Below are 24,391 nucleotides of genomic sequence, written 5' to 3'. Positions count from 1 at the left end.
AAGGGGCTAAAGCTTGTAATAATTTACTCTAAGGGGCAGATCTATCAAAATGTGAGATTAGAGCTCACCTCAGAAAATCTCCCCCACTTTCTAATGGGATTTTAAGAAGTGTATTTATCAAATGGTGATCTCTAACTTTTAAACATTAATGAACACACTTCCATAGGAATGAATAGAAAGTGGGTGAATTTTTCTGTGGTGAGCTCTAATCTCACAGTTTGATAAATCTAACCCTAAGAATGAGAAGCAGGCTGAGTGTAGTTAGCAGACTGGACAGAAGCTCCATGCAGGCTGAGTGTAGTTAGCAGACTAGACAGAAGCTCCATGCAGGCTGAGTGTAGTTAGCAGACTGGAAAGAAGCTCCATGCAGGCTGAGTGTAGTTAGCAGACTGGAAAGAAGCTCCATGCAGGCTGAGTGTAGTTAGCAGACTGGACAGAAGCTCCATGCAGGCTCAGTGTAGTTAGCAGACTGGACAGAAGCTCCATGCAGGCTGAGTGTAGTTAGCAGACTGGACAGAAGCTCCATGCAGGCTCAGTGTAGTTAGCAGACTGGACAGAAGCTCCATGCAGGCTCAGTGTAGTTAGCAGACTGGACAGAAGCTCCATGCAGGCTGAGTGTAGTTAGCAGACTGGACAGAAGCTCCATGCAGGCTCAGTGTAGTTAGCAGACTGGACAGAAGCTCCATGCAGGCTGAGTGTAGTTAGCAGACTGGACAGAAGCTCCATGCAGGCTCAGTGTAGTTAGCAGACTGGACAGAAGCTCCATGCAGGCTGAGTGTAGTTAGCAGACTGGACAGAAGCTCCATGCAGGCTGAGTATAGTTAGCAGACTGGACAGAAGCTCCACGAAAAGTGAAAAAGGGGTTCATGCCGTGGGTGCCCAAGTGGAGCAGAACTGTGAGAAATGGAAACCTACTAATGAGTACTTCTGCTCACTGTTACTAATGCCCTTCCTGTGCATAATACCATAATGAGAAGAATCTATTGGAATATGTGTGAATTGATAGTATTATGTCCCATCCTAAAGCAACCTCTGAGAGATAGTTGTGTGATTCAGCACATAAATAGTCAACTGTGTTTTAAAGAATCATTGGCACCAAATTATTCAAAGATCTGTGAAGAGTGAATTCAGTGTGGGAAACCGCTTTTTCCATGCTTACACACTTTATGCACTTTTCCTTGTATGTTTCCATGAGTCTCACAAAACATGTGGGGCAGAACATTCTTTTTTTACATAGTAGCACTGCCGTGCAACTCAAGAGTAGAAGAACATTTCTTATTGATTTAAAGGTTCAGTCAGATGTTTGCTTGTGGTGACTAGAGCAAATTTCAGTAATGTGGCTATAAATACCCAATAAGTGTTTAGGAATAGGATCTCCAAGCTGTGGCTCTCCAGCTAATGCTGAACTTTACCTTCCAACACTACCCAACAACTGAATGGTTTGGGTTTTTTTCTGGGAGCCCAATGACCCGAGTAAAATGATAGGGAAGCAGGGCTTGACTAAGTTAGGAGGGCAACCCCCCTCCCCTCCTCCCACAGGATTTCCTAGCTGTTACAGGCAGGGCAGGGAAAAGAACAGGACCTCCCCGGATGTGACCTTACCAGATTCCGGCGGGAGAAGGAGCAGGAACGACAGCATCCCTCCCTCTCTCCCTAATAGGCCGGTTCACAATAGTCGCAGTGTGGCGGGGGGTGGGGTCGACTTTGAGCCCCAGAGGAAATTAAAAAGGGCAGTTGGAAAAGTGAGTGGGTAACTGGGTAGGCCTGGGGTCCTCAGGGAGATGGTTAATCCCAGAATGGGACTCTGATAGGAGACAGGACACAGGCTCCGGGCCTGGGCTCAGGGTCAGACCTCTTTAGAGGTATAAGTAATTTGACTGCTGTTCAATGTTTGGATTTTCAAACAGTTTAATAAAAGTTATAGTTGTTTATATAATTGCTGATTTATATAAAATAATTGATAATAAACAACTGCGGCCTTCTCTCTCAAAAATAAGTTGTCCGTTGTTTTATTGCAATCAGGGGGAGGGGAAAGGGGGCGAAACAGGCTCGACGCTGCATTAGTCAAGCATTATTTGTTAGTTCTAGTATTACTGGGACTTTCTTTAGTTGACAGGAATTCAGTTGTTACTTGCAGAAACCTTCATTTCCCTGTCTCCTACAAAAAGATCACAATCATTCAGTACAATATAGTATGTGTAGTGACAAATACCAAAAGGGAGGCAGAGTACAGTGTTATCAGACTTCATCTTACTTGGATGAGAACAAATTATATACAGCTGAGTAAAATATCACCCAAATAGCACACATTCTGAGACTTCAGGGATTATAGCACAGATCCATACCGCCTGTAATTCTAATGGTTTAGAATGTATCTTCCCAAAACACAACTCTGAAGGGACTAATACAGCGAGCTGGGTCACATAATAATGCATTTGTGCTAGAAGGAGACAAAACAGTCCTTTCACACTATTGTATCCACTGCATACATCTTGGCGGTTTCAGTTCTGGGATGGGAATCAAATTTTGCCGCAGAGCCTCCCGAGCGCAAGTAGGTTTTCCTTGAAGAAAAATGATTTCTGCCATATCCATTTTCTAGAAAACAAAGCACAAAAGTACAGTTTTGAAAGATTTTGATGTTAAAGTCCTTTAATTAATTTTTAGGATTTATTAATTCACATAGATATAAAATATATAATAGCTGGTTACTCCCTTAAATGGATCACAGAGTTGTGCTTAGTAGGCAGCTTTGCCTGCATTTTGCAGCACTGCATACAGGAAGGGTGGGAAGGGGTGGCTCATTGGTGGGCTTTCAAATGCCCCTAGTAGTGCTTCATTAAATCAGGGGAGCAGTGGGGAAAACAAGGCCCTGACATGTTGTGTACTGGACCATAGCCAGAGGAACAGTGCAGGGCATGGTGTTGTAGACTATAAATTAGCCCAAGGTGAGAAGTGTAGCTTATACTCACCAATAGTAGGTGTGCAAGTTTTCTATGCATGGGCCCTAAAAGGTGAATCCTTTATTGCTGCCACCCTTGTGGCCACAAAATTGGACTTGAAAAATCGTGTTCTGTTCTTTACCATAAGCACCATGTTTTAGACATATTATTCTTAGCACTGCCTTTGATTTTTTTCATTACATTTTTGCTCTTATAAGCCCCACCATCAATATCAATGATCAGCTTAGCAATTTGTACTTTGCACCCTGCCACCACAACTTCATGCAACATTATGGAAAAGTTTTTCTCTACAATTATCAAGGATCCAACAGGCCATTTAGAATAATGCTTCTGCTTTTTCATTATAAATTATAGATGTTTTAAAAGATACTTGTTCTTTAAGCTAAAGTACAGACTGGCCACTGGTCAGTTTCTTTATGGTTCAGTCCTAATACCTCTCTACTTAAGGGAATATAAGATGGTTACAAGTAATAATTCCACAAATCAAAATTGCTGCCCCCAACTCTCCTTTTAATGTCTCTTTGTACATTACCAATGTCCTAGAGCTTTCCTGTTACATTATTACTAAGGGAAATAGCATTTTATGACAAAAAGTGCCTATAAGAACAAATGGGTGTTAGACTTCATGAATTGCAAAGCACTCATATCTTGATCTTACAGTGACTTGCAATATTTAAAAGGATGGAAATAAAGTGGCAGAACAAGAAGAAACTTATCAGAGAGAATGTTCTCCTGCCAAACCCCATGATTAAATGACAGCAATGCTTTGTGATTGAGGTGATCTGTTATGAGAACTCTCTGAGGCAAATAAATAATATCTAAAAATTGTCAAAGACAGTTTTCTGTTTTTTTCAATAGAGCTGTTGTGAAAAATGCACAGGTGCAGGTTATATGCATGTTGTACATCAAATTCACTGCAACATTAATCACACAAAGTAGTAGAAGCAGCTGCTGAGATTCTGATTGCTGAATTTGCTGATCCAACATTTAAAAAAGTGCACATATTAAAAGATAGCTGTGAAAAGCATCTGTTTAAAGGCAAAGAAACGGTACAGATTGCTCCAATTGCCTTATTTTCTTCATCGGAATATGTATTGAAATATTCCTCATTGTTCTAACTAAAGTTTTTTATTTGATTCTTAAATATATTTATTAATTTTAAAAAGTATATACTCACACAAGCACATAGGTTTTCATAATCAATATAAGCACATCATGTAGGACACTTACTAAGGGGGGCATTTACTAACGGTCAGTGTTTTCAGCACTAATAGTTGGTGGGAAAAAAAAGTTGTGACTTTTCTGAGATTTACTATGCGACAAAACAGCGACAATTTCAAATCAGAAAATACTCTATTCATCTATAACTTGTTGAGATCATGTAGAAGTCAATGGCAGATGTCCTCCCTTACAACTGGAAGATCTTTCTTTGCAACAAATTTTTGGAGGTTTTTGGATTTTTGTTGCTTGTTCTTGTGTGACAATTCAAAAAAGTTGCGCATGTCAAGTCAAAAAAGTTGCAGTTTTGTGACTTTCCCACATGCTTTTTCAGTTCAGATTTTTGACAAGTGTCAGACATTTGTGGAAATAATTGTGGAAATTGAATGCAAGGGGCAGATTTATAAGTGTAAAATTAGAGCTCACCACAGAAAAAGATTTCAATTTTCTATTCATATCCATATAAAAATCCCACAGGAATACATAGAAAGTGAGTTTTTCTGTGGTTACTGTAGTTCCCTAGCTTTTCTCAGTTCCCCAGTATAGGGTTAAAGGGGACCTGTCACCCTAATAAATAACTCCAAATTATTTTCTATATTGTTAGTTGAGCAAAATAAACTTTACTTACTCTATATAAATAATATAATTCTTGTTTCCTTCCGTCTTGGAATTACTCAATCAAAGCAAGCAGGCCGGCGCCATTTTGTGGACACTGTTATTAAGGCAAGCTTTGTATCCTGCCCAAATCATCTTTATGTGCCAGAATGGGGGATCAGATGCCCTTGCACTGGCTACACAATTAGATGGTGAGGAGGGAGGGGAAAAGTGAGACGCGCAGTGACATCTAGGTAAGCAGTCAACATGATATTGTGACATTCTGATTTCCATTCATTAACACAATAAGTACATTTGAAAGAATTTTTATTTTGCTTTATGTGCACATATTGTTGCACATATAAGTTTTATGGGTTTTTTTAATGAATACATGTAAAATGTAGAATTTCCTTCTGTGCATGTTATAGTGAATCAGAATCAATTGCTGCTGTTACTTTGGTACCAGAAACATCCACAAAGTACCTTAAGGTTGCCATACATGGGCAGATTTTAGCTGCTGATTCGTCCCTTCAGTCTGAGTTGGCTGCTTATCTGCCCATGTATGGGGCATTTTAATTGGCGTACCCAACTGATTTCTGTCCAAAAATTGGCCAGATATTAATCTTGCAGGGTTAAAAATCCCATCAAAATGAGGACCTCATCAGCTTGTTGATGCGGTCCTCACTCTGACAGCTTGTATCCCAGCTGGAGTAATCTGATCAGCCCAATATGACCCACCTCAAGGGGGCCATATTGGTGAAAGATCCTCCCATTTTGAGATCTCTACCAATGAGCAGATCTTTTAACGTTTACTTTATAACATTCCTAACATTACTTTCTATTTAAAACAGGTCTAAATACTTTGGAACATGAAGAAATGCAAGCCTGTAGCCTGTTTAATATCCGCTGTAACCAGTACATATTTATTGGATTCCCCTTTTTTATTTATTTGACTTAAAAAATTATTTAATGTTAAGGCAGCATTTGCTAATATAAACGTATACATAATTATATATAAAATTCACCTTTTGTGTTTTATAACTTTCTGTATTAGCCTGCTCTTTCCATCTTTTTGTGTTCTGCTGCCTTGGTCTCTTTTCTTTCTTCCTATTACCTTGTGTTCTATCTTTTATTTTGGATTTAATTTACCCTCCTTTTCTTAGGTGATGATGGGCAGGAAGGATGAGAAATTTCCTTTCCCATTAGCAACAAAGAAATTCTGAAAAAATAGCTTTGCCTTCAGATCAATGGAAATGGCTGCATGTAAAACACTGTATATACAGCTCAATGGTGTGTAATCCCTTGTAAATGAGGAAGAAGTGACCTCATTATTAGTATTGTGATTTCCTTTCTCTTTTCACTTGTACTCTACTGTTCCTGCCTGATTACAGCTGACTGTTTTCCAATGCAGAACCAGAGTAGTGTCCAGCTACATTAACTAAATGTAACAAAACAATATACAGTGGTGTGAAAAACTATTTGCCCCCTTCCTGATTTCTTATTCTTTTGCATGTTTGTCACACAAAATGTTTCTGATCATCAAACACATTTAACTATTAGTCAAAGATAACACAAGTAAACACAAAATGCAGTTTTTAAATGAGGGTTTTTATTATTTAGGGAGAAAAAAAATCCAAACCTACATGGCCCTGTGTGAAAAAGTAATTGCCCCCTGAACCTAATAACTGGTTGGGCCACCCTTAGCAGCAATAACTGCAATCAAGCGTTTGCAATAACTTGCGACGAGTCTTTTACAGCGCTCTGGAGGAATTTTGGCCCACTCAACTTTGCAGAATTGTTGTAATTCAGCTTTATTTGAGGGTTTTCTAGCATGAACCGCCTTTTTAAGGTCATGCAACAAACATCTCAATAGGATTCAGGTCCGGACTTTGACTAGGCCACTCCAAAGTCTTCATTTTGTTTTTCTTCAGCCATTCAGAGGTGGATTTGCTGGTGTGTTTTGGGTCATTGTCCTGCTGCAGCACCCAAGATCGCTTTAGCTTGAGTTGACGAACAGATGGCCGGACATTCTCCTTCAGGATTTTTTGGTAGACAGTAGAATTCATGGTTCCATCTATCACAGCAAGCCTTCCAGGTCCTGAAGCAGCAAAACAACCCCAGACCATCACACTACCACCACCATATTTTACTGTTGATATGATGTTCTTTTTCTGAAATGCTGTGTTACTTTTACGCCAGATGTAACGGGACACGCACCTTCCAAAAAGTTCAACTTTTGTCTCGTCGGTCCACAAGGTATTTTCCCAAAAGTCTTGGCAATCATTGAGATGTTTTTTAGCAAAATTGAGACGAGCCATAATGTTCTTTTTGCTTAAAAGTGGTTTGCGCCGTTTTTGCCCAGTCTCTTTCTTATGGTGGAGTCGTGAACACTGACCTTAATTGAGGCAAGTGAGGCCTGCAGTTCTTTAGATGTTGTCCTGGGGTCTTTTGTGGCCTCTCGGATTAGTTGTCTCTGCGCTCTTGAGGTAATTTTGGTCGGCCGGCCACTCCTGGGAAGGATCCCCACTGTTCCATGTTTTTGCCATTTGTGGATAATGGCTCTCACTGTGGTTCGCTGGAGTCCCAAAGCTTTAGAAATGGCTTTATAACCTTTACCAGACTGATAGATCTCAATTACTTTTGTTCTCATTTGTTCCTCAATTTCTTTGGATCTTGGCATGATGTCTAGCTTTTGAGGTGCTTTTGGTCTACTTCTCTGTGTCAGGTAGCTCCTATTTAAGTGATTTCTTGATTGAAACAGGTGTGGCAGTAATCAGGCCTGGGGGTGACTACAGAAATTGATATTGAAATTGAAAATTGAAATTGATAAACCACAGTTAAGTTATTTTTTAACAAGGGAGGCAATCACTTTTTCACACAGGGCCATGTAGATTTGGAGTTTTTTTTCTCCCTTAATAACGTAAACCTTCATTTAAAAACTGCATTTTGTGTTCAATTATGTTATGTTTGACTAATAGTTAATGGTTTTTGATGAGCAGAAACATTTAAGTGTGACAAACATGCAAAAGAATAAGAAATCAGGAAGGGGGCAAATAGTTTTTCACACCACTGTATATCTGCCTGGCAGGTAATTTTATCAGAACATTTTTGATTTATGAATTGTGATAAACAAGCAACACTTTTGTACCACAGTATAATTTAGTGCTGCTAATTTTATAGTATATACTGAGTGAAAGAACATGTTTTTATTGCAAAAAAGAAATATTTTGTACTCCTGTAGAAACAGGCCTTTTATAAACGAACAAGAGCTGACCATGGTATCTGTATAGAATGTACAACTGGCTTTTTAGAAAAGCTAACAACAAAGTTAGACAGTTTAAAGAATGACAGGGAAGGATTTTTAATTCTTTTATGGTTTTTTTCCAAGTTTTCTTCCAAGCTGTTATGCTAAGGCTTGCTTGTTTAACTCCCAGTCAACTACATAAATCTAAAATTTGTTATAGACCACAGCATGACCCATGCACTAAAACACTTTGCCGACTAATCCTTGTGCGAGTTACAAATTGTCTTGATTAAATTGAATTAAAATTAAGAATGTACATCAAATACTGCAGATAGAAATGCATTATTTATAGGCATATATATATATATATATATATATATATATATATATATATATATATATATAAATATACAGCTATGGGACCCGTTATTCAGAATGCTCGGGACTTGGGGTTTTCCGGATAAGGGGTCTTTCCATAATTCAAATCTCCTACCTTAAGTCTGCTAATAAAATGATTTAAACAGTAATTAAACCCAATAGGATTGTTTTTGGCTCCAATAAGGATTAATTATATCTTAGTTGGGATCGAGTACAAGGTACTGTTTTATTATTACAGAGAAAAAGGAAATCATTTTTAAAAATGTTAATTATTTTATTATAATGGAGTCTATGGGAGATGGCCTTTCCGCAATTCTGGATAATGGGTTTCCAGATAAGGGGTCCGATACCTGTACCGTTAATATTTTATGTATATGTGTTAACACCTAATAATACCCTATAATTATCATATAGTATATATTTCTTCAACCAATAACAAATCTAGCATACAATGTGAATTACATCCTAGCATTATCTTGCTTTACTCATACTTGTTTTTCCATTTGTAAAACACAAACCATAACGGAGTGTCTCTGCTTGATCATGTTTCATGCTTACCATTTGATAAAAGAATCTTTGTTTACCTTTAAAAAGATAATGACACAATACGAGGATACCGCCACATAAAAAACATCCCAGTGATCCAATCATTCCAAGCCAGCAGGACCAGCCGAACTTATATTGGATTCCAAGGAAAACATTATGAATAACCAAGGTTGATCGCTCAACGTAAACATCAATAGCATACCATACTGAGCCAATGATCCCAGGGACACCTAAAGGGGGCAACATACAAACAAGACACACAGAAAGACTGTGAAAATAATGTTTAGAATCAGACCGAAAGAGCAGTTTCATTTATATCATTCTGAAATGCACTCACCTAGATTAAATATGTTTAAGTCGCTTGTATAAACAATTTCGGACAATAGGATAACTGAATGTTATTTGCCAAAATAGTCTTTTTACAAATGGAGCATACCTTATGGAAACATTTTGCACACACACTGCATCGCATACAGTTAGAATAAAAGGCCCAACTTTGTCATTTGCAATTGCTGTTATCAGAAATGTTAGCCTCTGGTCTCCTGCCAAAGGAGGGCTTTTAAACTTCCTTTAGAATTATATCTTTACTTAATCATCATGCGTTCTGTGGTTATGCCAAGGTAAAACTTTGGATTTTTGCTTATATTTTAAAGCTATAGAGTGAAATTAAGAGTAGAAAAAATAAAAAAATTTTATGAGATATGGCGGATTATCAGGAATTTAAAGTAGAAGGCAAAAGTAACCAACTCCAATATTTTTAAAGTCATGTATTCTAGCATCCAAAGTTTTGTGCATTTAGTAGAGCAAGATATAGATAGGTTGCCTGTAAAAGGTATTCTTTGGGATAATCTTTCTAAGGGTTTGAGAGCTCTACAGCAACATTCTGAAATTGTAGTAAAAATGGCAGACAAGGGGGGGCAATGTGGTTTTGCAAAACAAAGAAGATTATGTAGGAGTAATTAAAAGACAATTAGGGGATAGACAACATTATCAAGGACTTGAGGGTGATCCAACAGACAAAATAATGATGGTAAATATTTGATGCAAATTAGGGGCATGTCCATGGGGGTGACATGCGCACCTACCTACGCATGCCTTCATTTGGAAAGGTGGGAAACACTGACGTGTTTGACCATCGAGCCTGCGTGGATGGTGCGCACGTCACCCTCTGGCTAAGATTTGTGGATGATATTTTCCTGGGAGGGAGATGTAGTTCAGCTGGAGCAGTTTGTTACAGTCATAAATGCTGATAAGAGAAATATAAAATGACATACAGGTAGAATACTAGTGAAGTAAAACTTTTGGACCTGAAAATCATGGTAAGAGATGGTATGTTATTCATATTTAGGTAATCGACTGCAAGTTTTTCCATCATCCTCTATCTTTACTCTCTGTGATTGCGCAGGAACTGCTTAATGGATGATTCATTTTTTACACAATCACAAGATCTATCAAAAAGATTTGTAGAATGTAGGTATAACCCTAGGATATGACCAATGAATTAGCATGCAGGGTGAGAATGATAAAAAAAAATTTAAAAAATCACGGCAGCAGTGAAGTACTTATGGAATAAAAAGTTTACATTTTATTAGGACATATGAAATCTAACGTGTTTTGTGCCTAAAGGGTCTATGAGTAAGTGCCCCTATTGGGATCGATTTCAAAATGTGTCTAAATCATGACCGAATAAAGGTGGAAGGAACCTGGAGGCATTTTCCAAGAAGCTTCTGCAAAGCATATGTGATGAGCCATCTGGACCAAATATGTTTGTATCAAATCTCTATAAAACACATGACCTCAATTTTTGAAATTAGCCATATCCTAAAAGAAATTTGTAACCACTTTTTGATGTATTTTTAGTATCCTTATGGGCTCATTCACATAACAGAAAATTGGACTGTTGCCTTACCTCCAATAAGCAGTGTGATACCAGCTACATAGCAGATCTTTAACTTGACATCTGATTCATCTGTCAGGAATTTGACACAATCAAGCCCCAAGAGAAAGATGATGAACCCAAACCCAGCCAAGATATCAGCGGTTATCATCAATCCACGTGTTGCCACTAATTTCACTGTAAGAAACAACCAAGCAATGTTAGAAACATTAGTAAGATCTTATATTATGCAATGACATTCTCTGCACCAGTGGGGCTTGCAATCTAAAGTGTCTATCACACATGTACACACTAAGATACATTTTATAAAAGTTAACCTGTCAATATGTTTTTGGAGTGTGGGAGGAAATCTGCACAAGCACAGAGAGGACAGGACAGGAATGGAACCTAGGACCCAATGAAATAAGTCAGCAATGCTAGCTAAAATTACAATTTGTTGCCCACTGTTGGCCTGATGAGGGTACTGACCTACATTATTGGCAGAATTACCTCACTTTTGACATTAATTTAGACACGCTGTAACTTTTTTTGTGCTAAAGGTCCCCATAGTATTGATGTCCTGCTACCGCTAAGTCTTCTACTGAAATATAAGGTTTTGCTACAAATTACCTCCAGAGTAGTGATGAGCGTTTTTTTTTTTTTGCTAGGCATGGATTCGGTGTGAAATTCCACCATTTTCACGAAACTGAGGCAAAAACTAGCATTAACAAAAATTCACTGCGGTTTTCAGGAGTTTCACAATTTTTTCGGTGAAGCCAAATGGGCCAAATTCACTCATCACTGCTCCAGAGTATAGTTTTCTCTGAGTGCATTTAAACAACTATCTGTACAACAACTAAGTTAAATGACGAAAAAGGTGCAGAATTGAAAGATGTCGTAGAATTCATACAGTTCTTAAACTAGTTAGCCCCATTTAGTCAAAAATTCTTTGACTATCATTCTAGCAACTGGATATAATATAAATACCATAGATATTATTATGCTATTTGTTTAAAATGTTACACACAGAAGAAAACTGATGAGAAGCCCTATGGAGCTTGCCAAGATAAATCCAATAGAAACCAAATAGTGTACTGAAGGGGGATGCAAGCACAAGCCAAATATCACAATCAGTGGTTCCAGCCAGTGGCATACAGCTACAGAGCCATGAGGATTACACACAGGAATCAGGAGAAATATGAATGCTTTGAAATAAAAAAGACAAAGAATGTCAGTTGGCAGCAAGTTTAGAAATATGGGAAACATTCCAAATGTATCAAATTGATCTAAAATCATCAAGGTTTACAGCTTTACAGACTTTTAGACGGCCATCATTTGATCTGGACCCTCTTGATAACCTGGTTACAGATAAATTAACACAATATCTGGTTACCTGCTACAGTACAAGGGATATGTAAAAAAACAGTATCACATTTAGTCCTCTCCAACCCACCTTTCTTTATCTGCACTGTGTCCCTATAAAGAGAATTACTATTTGATGTACCCATTTGAGTTAATATCAACTTCCAACATCACTTTGCCATAACAACTCAACCTCCGCTCCAACCATTACATGTAACACCACTTGTCCCTGACAGTAAAGCAGCAGACAATTCCACACAATAATGAAACAACCTGGTTATTTTATGGGTTACAGAGCTTTCTGAATCTATCCCTGTTTAAATATATTTCCAGCGATAATGTTGATAATGTCGCCTAATATAATGGTTATCATGTGAAAGGCTCTCCATGCTAGATCGAGGTCACTGAAAATGCTCTACAGACTAAATGTACTTTTTTCCTTTAAATACCAGAACTGCAACTGTTGCAATCTGTACCATGATGTATTGCACTTTAGAGAATTACAGGAAATCTGAAATGTGTTCTCAGAATGATGTTTAGAAGCATAGTCTGAGAAATCCATCAGTCAGAAATAAGATTTAAGCTTGTGTGGGATTCAGAACTCTTACAGAATAAAGCAATGGATTTCATGGAATCAGACAAATATATTCCCCAAGCCAGACATAAGGTCAGAGCAGCAAGAGGACAAATATATTTGATGTAAAAGTGAACCTTGGATAAATGGCAATATTCCGGACATTATGATGTCACACTGAACTGAAATAAATACAGTTAGTTACAAAGAGAAATTGAGAGATGAGCCCAAAAGCTGTGACATTCACTTCTCAGGGCTTTGCTTGTATAATTTTGGCTAAAAAAAGATTCCCCAAGCAAGGGACCCCCTTTTAGGGCTGTGACAGACAGGGAGATTAGTCGCCGCACGACAAATCTCCCTTGTCGCGGGCGACTAATCTCCCGAAATGCCATCCCACGCGGCGACTAATCTCCCCTTCTGTCACAGCCCTTAAATCACATTAACAATGTTTGAAAATATTAAGATACCATATCCAGGAATAAAGCAAGACTGTAATTTGGTCAGAAAGAAAGAAGCAGTGGACACATTTTAACCATGCTGCTGTATACAATATACATATTTTTATAGGGGATTCCTCATCCACTCTGCTGTTTATTTTCAGCGGGTTGTATCAATGGGTGCCACAGCCTAATGGCATTTTAAGACAAGCACCAGACATGATGCAATCTCAACTGTGGAAGAGTTAGCAGTATTTGCACCCAATTTACAGGCATGCTCAATAGTGTTCATTTTAATGCAATGTCTGCTATTACATTGCCTTGCGAGAAAAACATTTTGTGTCTGAAAAGTTGTACTTTATCTAATGCACTGTGGTTTTAAATGAGACTTAATGTCAACTGTAGAACAATGCAAAATTTTCAGCACAACTGTTTTGGAAAAATGCCTGAATGCCTTAAGCATTGTCATTATTTTATATTACAGACCCTTTAACATGATAGCAAGTAGCCAACAACCAAAAATATACTACAAAAGTAAAGCAGCACCCCCATGACCAAATCTTTATAATATATACTTTATGAGCTTCACATGATATTTATGGCAAGGCAGACTCTTGGACCATCGGTCGCACGAAACATCGTCAGATTCGCCACACACCGTTCAGGGCTGAAACAGCAGATAAGGAGGTAGAAACAATAGGATTTCTACCTCCTTCTGCCGATTCAGCCCTGACGGCAGATTTTGTTCAGGCGCCTTCTATGGCGCTCGATCAAAATATTCTAACCTGGCCGATCGTCGAGTCGACCGATTTCAGCAGCTTCCTGCGAAAACGAGGTTTTGTACGATATTATCGGTGCGTGTATGGCCAGCTTTAGCACAGGTCTACAAAAGAGCTACAGATACAATTCTTTCTTTAAACGGCATACCTGTAAATTCTACCTGTTAATTGGTTGCTGTGGGTTACTAGACCAGTAGCAAACACTGCACTTTTTATTAAATTGCCCTAAATGTCTGCAGCTTAGTCTTGTCTGCAGAGAGTAATATGGGCACTGACAGTCAGCTCTATTTCTTAATTTTGTATTGATTTGCTGTATGTTTAGACAAAGCAATGACTTTCAGTCTTCAATATTTGTTCCCAATTGTTAACAATAGCAGAGTTACTAGGAATTAATATAATGTACCACAAAAGGGAAAGGTGCCATACAAATGCTCATAATATTTGAGGCTGAGTTGATTAATGTAATGAAGAAATAAAAAACTTTCAGAAACTTTTTAGAAATAAACTTTAAATATAGATATATAATCTATACAAATATTTATATCAATAGCAACCTACAGTAGCCTAAATAAGATGAGACTCAATACAATATCCTGAAACCAACCTTGCCTATTGTATATCATTAAATAAGAGCAAATGCTGTACACATTTTCACTGAGGCCAACATTTACATACTTGGGTGCTCAGCATATATAGAGTCATATTCGTCACAAGTCCGTATGCCATCGAACACATTAGTGACACACTCCCACCACAGGCCACGGCATTTTGTGCTCACCTGTATGAAGAATGAAAAGAAAATGTTTAAAGCATTACAATAGGTATAGTCAACCTGCAGTCCTCTGGATGATATTGTATTATAGCTTTCAGCATCCTACTTCTACAGATTCTGGGAGCTTCAGGCTTGATATCCCAGACCTTGCTCATAAGCCACTGGAAATTGATTTTAAGAAAATAAAGATTTGATACTCTAAAAATGTTATTAGTCTTATTAGTCTATTGGACAGACACAGATTTGAACTGAGATATCCGGGCCCCCCCAGGTATCCAGTCCAAGGGCCCGCCACCCAGCCAATGACGCTACACACTCCCGCTAAGCCCCCAGTCACCACTGCTCCCGCTCTGCTGAGCTACTTACTTCCTGGTACCCGGTGGGCCAGTCAAGATCAAAATCTGTACTGAAGTTTCAGTAATTCCATGAACATTTCTGCTTTAACTAGCAATCTTTTCCTCTCATATTCTTCCTAAATACTGCATTGCTTAAGAGCACCCCTATTTATTATATAAATAAATACATGTGTACCTATTTAGCCTGTTCGTTAAATTAAACATTTCATTAAATAGTCTGGATGTATGGCCTATGCTATGCAATGTAATACACTATTACTACGGTAACTGCAGCAAACAGCAAGCACACTAATCGAATTACCTTGACAATAAATAACTCATTAGAAAACCAATTTCCAGAAGAGCTATGTATCCTGACGCAGTGTCCCTACAAACTTTTATTTCTCCTCTAGAGCCCAGAAGCAGCATCAAATTGCTCTGTAACTGCAGTAGCTGGAAGGCTATGGGTCATTTGCTTGCATGGACATACTGAACAAATCTCCAAGGTCATTAGGTAAAGAAAGAAACCCACTCAATCACACATTAATGCCCGAGGCATGCCTTTGGAGGGCCCTGCGTTTATTCTAATCTCAGATACGTGAGAATAGTTGCCATCATTAACTAAAGCTCCTGTTAATGAGCCACTTATACTAGATAACACCTAAAGGTGCCTTTGTGTTTCGTGTACAAGGTTAATATGCCACTTATCAAATTTAAATTATTTTAACTTAGCCCTATTAGCGTAATTCTTTGCAATTAGAAGTGTGAATAGACCAGCTATATTACATGGTCCCAGTTTATTAAACAACACATTAAATACCCAGCACGTGTATAAGGAAAATAATGCAGTAAGTAGAGTTTATCCTCCATCTATTTTCATTTGATTTGAAAATATAATTAGAAGAAGGATAGCTTTTCATGTGCAAAAAACATTCATTATTATATTATTATATCCTATTCATATTTTTTCTAAACAGCTGTAGAACAGAAACCCTCTGTTAATACCAGATGGCACTGCTACTATTGCTGCCCCTTGTCAAGGCCAGTAATATGGCAGAAACTTTGCTATTCACTGAGAAAGTGCAAAGAAGTTATAACTTCCCAGTCCAGTGCACACATATATTTTCTTTGCATACACATTATTTAGAAATTGATTGGAACCTTGCATGTACCAAATACATTTTTGCACATACAGCCTGCAAAAGATAAAGACTATGGCACATGGGACCTTTTGACAGCTGCTGTAGTCTGGCCCAAAACAGTGGTGGACCAAATGCCCCAACACATCACAGCTCAGAAATGCTCAATCGAACTCTCATAGACACAAAATGGAAAATAGGATTTCTTTATTAAGCATAAGGATGTGCTCCTCTTTCCACCACAAATATATAATTGCAAGGTTGTTGTGGGGAAAGTAAGAATAACAAAAGACTTAAAAGGACAGCTGAGTGTGAAATAAAGTTTGCATGTTCCATTTAGTTGGGGTGGGGAGTTGCTGCGGCAAACAATTGATCTTTGATCACCACCACCATGTCTTAATGCTTAATCATTTTTGGTGTCACTGACCTTTATTAGAAATAAATGTCCTTAAATAATAGATAGTAGTGGTAGATAAGTATCTCAATTAGCACTGCTTTTGTATAGTTTATCCTGTTATGAATATTATGTTTCTTTATTTATGTATGTCAACTTATCACACAGCGCTTTACAGAGAATGTTTAGTCAGTCTCTCAGTCTGTGCCAGAGTGGTGTGCCAACTAATTTCCCTATGAGTGGCACTGAGACAAACACACGCATACACACTATTGTCAGCTTCACTAAGAACCAATTATCCTACCAGTATGTTGTTAGAGTGTGGTAGGAAACTGAAGCATCTAAAAAAACAACAAGAACAAGGGAAGACATTTAGTTGAAAAAATATGGATTTTTTTTTTTACTTTTCTGCTAAAAATTCATTTAGAATAAATCCCTATTCAGGATATGAACAGAAACCCCCCCTCCCCCCCAGTTAAAACATGGGGCATTCCAGCTACTGTTTGAAGAGTCCTTAATCAGTTTCCCTCAGCTTATTATATAAATAACTCAATTGACACAATTTTCTAAAACTGATTTTCTTAAGGCAAAAAGCTGACCCTGATATCACTCCAAACAGTAGTAAAACCTAAATCAAACAATACAACATAATAAGGTACAACTGTGGGATCCATTATCTAGAGACGCATTATCCAGAAAGCTCAGAAACAAGTAATTTTTCATGGTGTCCTTTTTTTTTTTTTAAACAATTCTTTTAGGGAAAAGACAGACGTGGCGACTAATTGCCCCATGTGTCTTCGGCAAAATAATCCCACTGGGTTTTCTTAACATTTATATATTTTTAGTAATATTAAGGTGTGGTAATACAAAACAAAGACCAGACCCCATATCTGGAAACCTTAGGTCCCAAGCATGCCATATAATATGTCCTTTATCTGTACCATAATATTAATACTGTATAGCAAAAGTATGACACATATACCATAGTGTATTTTCGTCATGACATAACTATTAATAATTTTGTTTTCTGTAGAAAAGGAAACAAGGCCAAATCAATGATACAGTCTTTGTTCCTAAGTCACGCATTTATATTCCTTATGAATGTTAATGGTTAAAGGCAGAATTAAGCATTCTTACCTCCAGAGAATCATCTGCATTTTCCATCCAACAATCAGTCCAAGTTGCCGCAATAAGAAAGCCAGCAGAGACAAACGCTAGAAAAAAGCCAGTATACTCTAGCAGGGTCCTCATTATGCCAGGCCTGGCATCAAAGCATTTCCAATAAATAGGCCTTGCTCATCAGATAAGATAAAGCAAACACCTAACACTCAGGTTTGTATGTATAACTATAACTCCTACTGCACACTGTATCCAAGCAAAGCAGCGGCAATATAGTTGTATGTAAACAGGTAAGTGGCTAAGTTAGAGACTTCACTGCTTCCTTTAGGTCATGACACTAACATTAGGCTCTTGTGCTCCCGGCCAGTCACATCCAGTACATAGGGAAATTCATTACACCTGCAATTTGGAAAGGGAGAGCAGGGGTTTGGCTCAGTAACACAAATGATGTGTAAATTGGGAGCAGAATGGGGAATAAGGAAACAGAAAGTTGCTCAGTTAATTATTTATCAGTTGTTTGTTGCAAATAGACTGACTGGAACAGGGGGAAGAAATCTGACTGCTCCAGTGTTTTCTGTAAAATGCTGAAACAATAATGTACTGTAGATAAGAAAGTCCAAGCACTACCTAAGAAACAGTACCTGTGACATATTTATTGCATGTACTGCTTTTTGCACAAATTTAAAGGGTAGTTAATAACCCCTGTTAATGATATTATACAATACCAATATAACTTCTATTTCACACAATACTTTGACCATACTGTCTGGCACCAAAGTGATTAACGAAGCATTCCTGGGACTGTGGGGAGGTGCTGGGAGCAGAAGGAACCCTGGGGGCTATTATGTGGGGGTGCAGGAATGGTTGAAATTTTTAAGGGAGGGCTAGTATATCAGATAGGAACACTTTAACTGCCTCTTCCTTCACCATCACAGGCACCTGGCAGAGTATCTGGTCAGACAAAATGGTGACTGATCATTGGTGGTATTCTACCCGTATATTATTTTCATGCACAATGTTGAATGGGTCTTTGTTCTTAACTTATACTATATTTTGTTATTTGAGTACTTGTGAAGCTTATTTGTATATTTAATACATGTTGGTATATTGTCACAACTGTTGGTGGGTATTTAAATTTAAACCTTGTCATTTGGGACATGTTAATGGGCTGAACTTTACATGCCCACTGAATCTGAGGTATACTATGTTTTTTACTTTAATAGGGCAAGGATGGTTTACCTGGTTTAACGTTATTCAAAATAAACTGTGGCTGACCTCCACCCATTAAAGAGAAACTTAGGGGCAGATTTATCAAAATGTGAGTTTAGAGCTTAATTAACTGACCCATGTTCTATTGATTTCTAGGGGATTTTTAGAAGAGTATTTATCAATGGGTGAAAGTTAGAGTGGTGAACAGACCACCATATTACCAACTCAGACCCTTTACCTCCTGGGGCCATTACTGAAAGCGTTACAAACCAACTCTTCTAATAGGGAAATACTTATCTACTCCCCACTCCAGCAAGCATTCCCTCGCTAGCACCAAAAATACTCCTAATGCGTAAGAACTGCCTCCTGTGTATAATCAGCTGATGACAATAAATGTTTGTATGTGTTCAATCAATTAATAAATACATTTGTACAGAGAGGTTATGACAGAGAAGTACTAGTGAATACTAGGAACGAGGTCTATGAGAACACGTGAGGAATTGTTGAACAAATCATCTAATGTAAAAAACTGAAAAGATTCCTTTTGTTATGGAATATGCCCCTTGAGTATGACTTTTTTTTGTAATATTTTTGTTTATTACAATTCCATTATAACTTATTGCTATTGTTTTTATTAGGACAGTGCAATAAATAACTATAATTTATAAATGAGTTTACAACTCATTTGCTGAATCAGTAAGTGGTACCTTTTGGTATTACTGAATATAATAACGCTGTTAATATCAGGCATGGCCTGCGAGTGGCAGCAGCGTAACTTTTTGCAAAAGAAAAACAGGACGGACTACATTCCCATGGGAATCAGAATTTTGTAAAATATATTTAGAAATGTTCACAACTTTGCATATCTTAAGATGAAAACACTTTATATTCCTTTACATTTTATGTATTTCTCCACAGTATATGAAAATAAATCTTTCTCTGCAGCAGCAGTCCTATTTTGTAAAATAATATTTTTCATCCTATTCAGTCTTTTGTGTGGGTAGCGGATCATGACAGTTGACCTCTGTAACTTGGAAAATGTAATTCAAAACAATTTTTGTAACTTCCTGCACAAAGTGAGTGGTGGAACCCTGCAACTAGAAAGGTATCCAGTTTCCATTAAAAAAAAAAACTTTCTTTTTTTAGTCAAGTTCCAGCATTAGTAACTTCAGTGCAAGAAATACAGTCAAACCCTGATTTCTCATTCCCACATTTGACGTTGTTCTACATCTACCCAATTTCTGTGCAGCCCCCTTCTAGTCTAAAGCATTATAGGTTTAAATTCATATTTTCCCACAGTTTGTGCCATGATTTTGTCCCATTTTTCCTTATAAACACCGGTTTGTTCCCTTGCGTGTGCATGCGAACTGTCAGTGAGAGGGGGAATACAATGCACCGACACACCAGGACTAGTCATGAGTGGCAGTTGGGGGACAAGGGCACAGAGTAGGGGAGTAGAAGAGGTACATCCCTAATGCCCCCCAGCATTGCACCCTAGGCACGTGACTCTTCTGCCTACCCCTAGTTCTGGACCTGGAGAGCATACAAACCTGCACCCACAGGGACTCATAGCAGTGTAAGGGGCACAATGCTGTCTTTGTCATCAATATTACATAGTTTAATTGGGTGGGAAAAAAGACCAAAGTCCATCAAGTTCAACCCTTTCAAGCAAACCCCAACACATACACATAGACCCATACGCTATAGAAGAGGGGTCCCCAACCTTTTTAACCCGCGAGCAACATTTAAATATAAAAAAGTTGGGGAGCAACAGAAGCATGAATAAAGTTCCTGGGGGTGACCAAAAAGGCTATAATTGGTGGATTGGCAGACTACAGGAGGCTCTGTTTGGTAGTAACCATGGTCTTTATGCCTCCAAAATTTGCCTCCAAGTTAGAAATTCAAGAATGAAGAACTGCTTTGAGGCCTCTGGAAGCAACATCAAAGGGGGTGGTGAGAAACATGTTGCACCCAAGCCACTGGTTGAGGATCACTGCTATAGACCCATACATCTATAAACTCACATACATAAACTAAATATACCAACATCAATATTAATTGTAGATTTTAGTATCACAATAGCCTTGGATACTATGCTTGTTCAAGAACCCATCCAAGCCCCTCTTATAGGCATTAACAGAATCTGCCATTACCACATCTCTAGGAAGGGTATTCCCCAACCTCACTGCCCTCACCGTAAGAAACCACCTACGCTGCTTCAAATGGAAGCTCCATTCCTCTAATCTAAAGGGGTGGCCTCTAGTGCTCTGATCGGTTTTATGGGAAAAAGAACCCCCCCATCTGCCTATAATCCCCTCTAATGTACTTGTACAAAATAATCATGTCCCCTCGCAAGCGTCTTTTCTCCAGAGAAAACAACCCCAACCTCGACAGTCTAACCTCATAGTTTAAATCTTCCATCCCCTTTACCTGTTTAGTTGCACGTCTCTGCACTCTCTCCAGCTCATTAATATCCTTCTTAAGGACTGGAGCCCAAAACTGCACTGCATGCAGCATACAGTTAAGTCCACCGAAAAGTGGCAACCCTACTACAAGTATTGCAACTTCTGGCAAACATGCTGTAAGCCTTAGAGTCCACCTACTAGGTCACAACATGGCCTAGCACAGGTGGGGGCTAATTTTTATTTAAAAAAAGCTATTGTTTCCCCCAACTGTATTGTACGCTCTATTAACACGCACCTCTGGTGGGGAAAACAATTTGAGAGTTATAAGTGCCGTTAGTAAGTCAATAGCCCACAGTGATACAGTATAGATAATTACATAAAGCTGGTCCAGGCCAAAATTGTCTGAAAAGTTTCCTTTGACCTTGTTATGTTACTTTTCTGAAACAAGAAGAAATGTAATGGAAAAGAATGTAAAACGTATGCTTCATATAGTCTGTAAAGCCCTTATTAATGGGTGTGGTATGTACTGTAAAATATAACATGCAACTCTATATTGTTCAGCTATCACTGAAAGTACTGAATACATGAAACCTTTTTTTCTATGGACTGTTACATAATCACCTTGTGCTGGCATGCTCAGAAATGTAACACAGCAATAGGCACGTCTATATAGACCTTTTTTTTTAAGTTGATTGTGGGAAAAGTTAGCCTGGATTTCTTCCTTTCCATTCCGGCATGTTGTTCTTACAATGTATTCTTCTGATATAAATTGTTCCTCTTATTTCCAAGTAACACAAAGGGGCAGATTTATTATGCTGTGTAACAAACGGTGACAAAATTTGCCACACAATTCAACTTTGCAGTGAAAAAAATGGCATAAAATCGGTGTAAGTTTTTACGCATTTTTTCTTCCGCCGAAACATATGTAAAGTAACGGTGTAAAATCTGGTGTTTGGGTGGCGAACGTCTTCATTTATTTTACACTGCTTTTTGCATAATTTTTTCAGCAAATTACGTTTTACACACCATATTAAACAGGCCCCAAAGAGAGTGACTTGTCACTTAATTCTGCACCTCTATACCAGAGGTAAATAAAAACAACCATAGACAGGGCAGGTCTGTGCCCTTTGCACCATATTTGCCATTACAGGACAAACTGACACAAAGTTGCACAAAGCAGCTTCTCTTCATTAGGCCAAAATTAAATTCCTAGGTGAGTTTTGAATGCTAATGAGTGCAGTTTAATACATGTAAATGTCATGGGCAGAGGGCCAACTAAGACTTAAAGGAGAAGGAATGTTAGGCACCCCCAGTGATCGTAATCGCTTACCTGATACCCCAGTGCTCCAGCCAAAAACTGCACCAGATTGGGATTCATCGTCCTTTCCTCGTTTTTCTTCGGAATCCCGGGACTGGGGCATGCACAGTAGTGATGAAGCTGACTTCCTTGTTTAAGTTTGGTTTTTCACTCAACTGGGCATGCGCAATCTGTGCAAACACAGAAGAAGGAAGAGGATCGCTTCATCACAGCTACCCTGGGCCAATGCATTTTTTATGCTAACAGGAGCACCAACCTGGGTTATCAAGTAAGGGTAAGTGATCAAGACTTTCCTTCTTCTGTAAGGCAGCCATACACAGCCCAGACTAACAGATACTGTGCAATCCAACCATACACTTGGAAGGCCAAATAGAATTGTTTGCTCTGGTGGACCACAGAGTAGCTCCTTTCACTTCAATAGGTAAAAAAATAGAAGCTTCATACAGATTTGCTTCAAGGCGAGCCTTCCCCATTTATTTAATGGGCCTATATTAGCTTATTGCAGCTTATTTGTGTGCAACTTATATTTATATTGTTCTACCTTACATCTAAGGATTTCAACCAGCACAATAAGCATTACATTTGTACATGTTTTCACCTCCGTATCTGCTGATGCACCATGCACTAAGGTTCAATGTGCCTGTATAGTAGGCCAGTATGGTCCAATTTAACCAGACTTCCCAGTGAAATCAAGGTATGTATGACTAGCTTTAAATTGTCACAACATCTTACCTCGTTTCCCTTTGCTATTCAATCTGAATTTGTGAATGTATGATTATTTTGCGCTTTTATTTTCTTGACCTAGTAAGCTCATCTTGCAGTATAAATCTTTTTCAAATCTTGCTTAAATTGTAAATGTTTCAGGCTGAATGACCATAACCTGCGTTAATAGCTTAGTATAAATCTCCTTAAGTGCTATAATCACAGAGGCATGGCTTAGAGCAGGGGTAGCCAAAACGTTGATCGCGATCCACCAGTCGATCCCCTGTGGATATCTGGTGAACCGCGGCAAAGCCGGGAAATGCGGAAGTGCAGCGGTTCCGCGCCTTTATTGGGTATGCGTACGTACGCTGCGTCGCATACGTACGTGGGAAGGAGTCCAAAGTTGATCACCGTGGGAAAAAGTCTGGGCACCCCTGGCTTTGAGGCATAGAAGAGAAGGCCTTCTAATAGTGGTTGCCAATCAAACCGAATATCCCTAAAAAACATTTAAAGTCTATTCACAGCCAGTCCAGAGATGTTTATATAAAGGGTCGGACTGAGGTGTCTGGGGCCCACTAGGGCCACCACCCCAAGAGCCCACCTTTCCATACCCCTGTTGTGAAGCACCTTTTCAGACTGTGTTTGTATGGCTAGTTTTGTGTGATGGGAAGACAACTACAGTGATCAGGCCAATGTGAGACTTGTGCAATAATATAGGAATGCTGCTCTGGTGATACCGTTACATTAACTAGTTCTGTACAGCTAATGCTGATAGGCATCAAACGGGTGTGCCACTGCTATAATTGTTACAGGGCGGAAGGCCACTTAGAGAAATTAAGGCTCACAAGTAATTTTCATGCTAAAACTATCAATGGAATTTTTAAAGGGATTAAAGGGGAAACCCACCCAAGCAAAGTAAAAGTAAAGCAATTTTGCAATATACTTCAATTAAAACATATGCAGCCTTTTTATGATTTTTAATGTAATAATATGGTTTGGAACAGTTACTTAAGCCCCGCCCCCTGTCTCC

At 38.5% G+C, this 24,391-nt stretch overlaps 1 protein-coding gene across 1 annotated transcript; it reads right to left on the bottom strand.

The window, feature by feature from the left end:
• Positions 1-2,067: 2,067 nt before the first annotated feature.
• On the bottom strand, positions 2,068-18,483 carry cldn16 (claudin 16). The gene is made up of 5 exons (XM_002934041.5): positions 17,746-18,483; positions 14,644-14,746; positions 10,850-11,014; positions 8,979-9,170; positions 2,068-2,595 (listed from the first exon to the last, which is right to left on the bottom strand). The coding sequence occupies exons 1-5, from the start codon at positions 17,857-17,859 to the stop codon at positions 2,465-2,467; spliced, it is 705 nt and encodes a 234-aa protein (XP_002934087.2). The 5' UTR covers positions 17,860-18,483; the 3' UTR covers positions 2,068-2,464.
• Between the last annotated feature and the right edge of the window lie 5,908 nt (positions 18,484-24,391).

The sequence above is a fragment of the Xenopus tropicalis genome, chromosome 5 (genome assembly GCF_000004195.4).
Source record: "Xenopus tropicalis strain Nigerian chromosome 5, UCB_Xtro_10.0, whole genome shotgun sequence".
Lineage (NCBI taxonomy): Eukaryota > Metazoa > Chordata > Amphibia > Anura > Pipidae > Xenopus > Xenopus tropicalis.
This window is presented reverse-complemented; position numbering and strand designations above follow the sequence as displayed.

What these genes read in the sequence shown, in the direction of transcription:
- cldn16 (XM_002934041.5), bottom strand. Translation starts at nt 17,859, where the DNA reads ATGAGGACCCTGCTAGAGTATACTGGCTTTTTTCTAGCGTTTGTCTCT. An exon ending in TATATATGCTGAGCACCCAA is followed by an intron (nt 11,015 to 14,643) that starts GTATGTAAATGT and finishes TGTTTCTTACAG; the next exon opens with TGAAATTAGTGGCAACACGT. An exon ending in GTGTCATTATCTTTTTAAAG is followed by an intron (nt 2,596 to 8,978) that starts GTAAACAAAGAT and finishes TTTGTTTTCTAG; the next exon opens with AAAATGGATATGGCAGAAAT.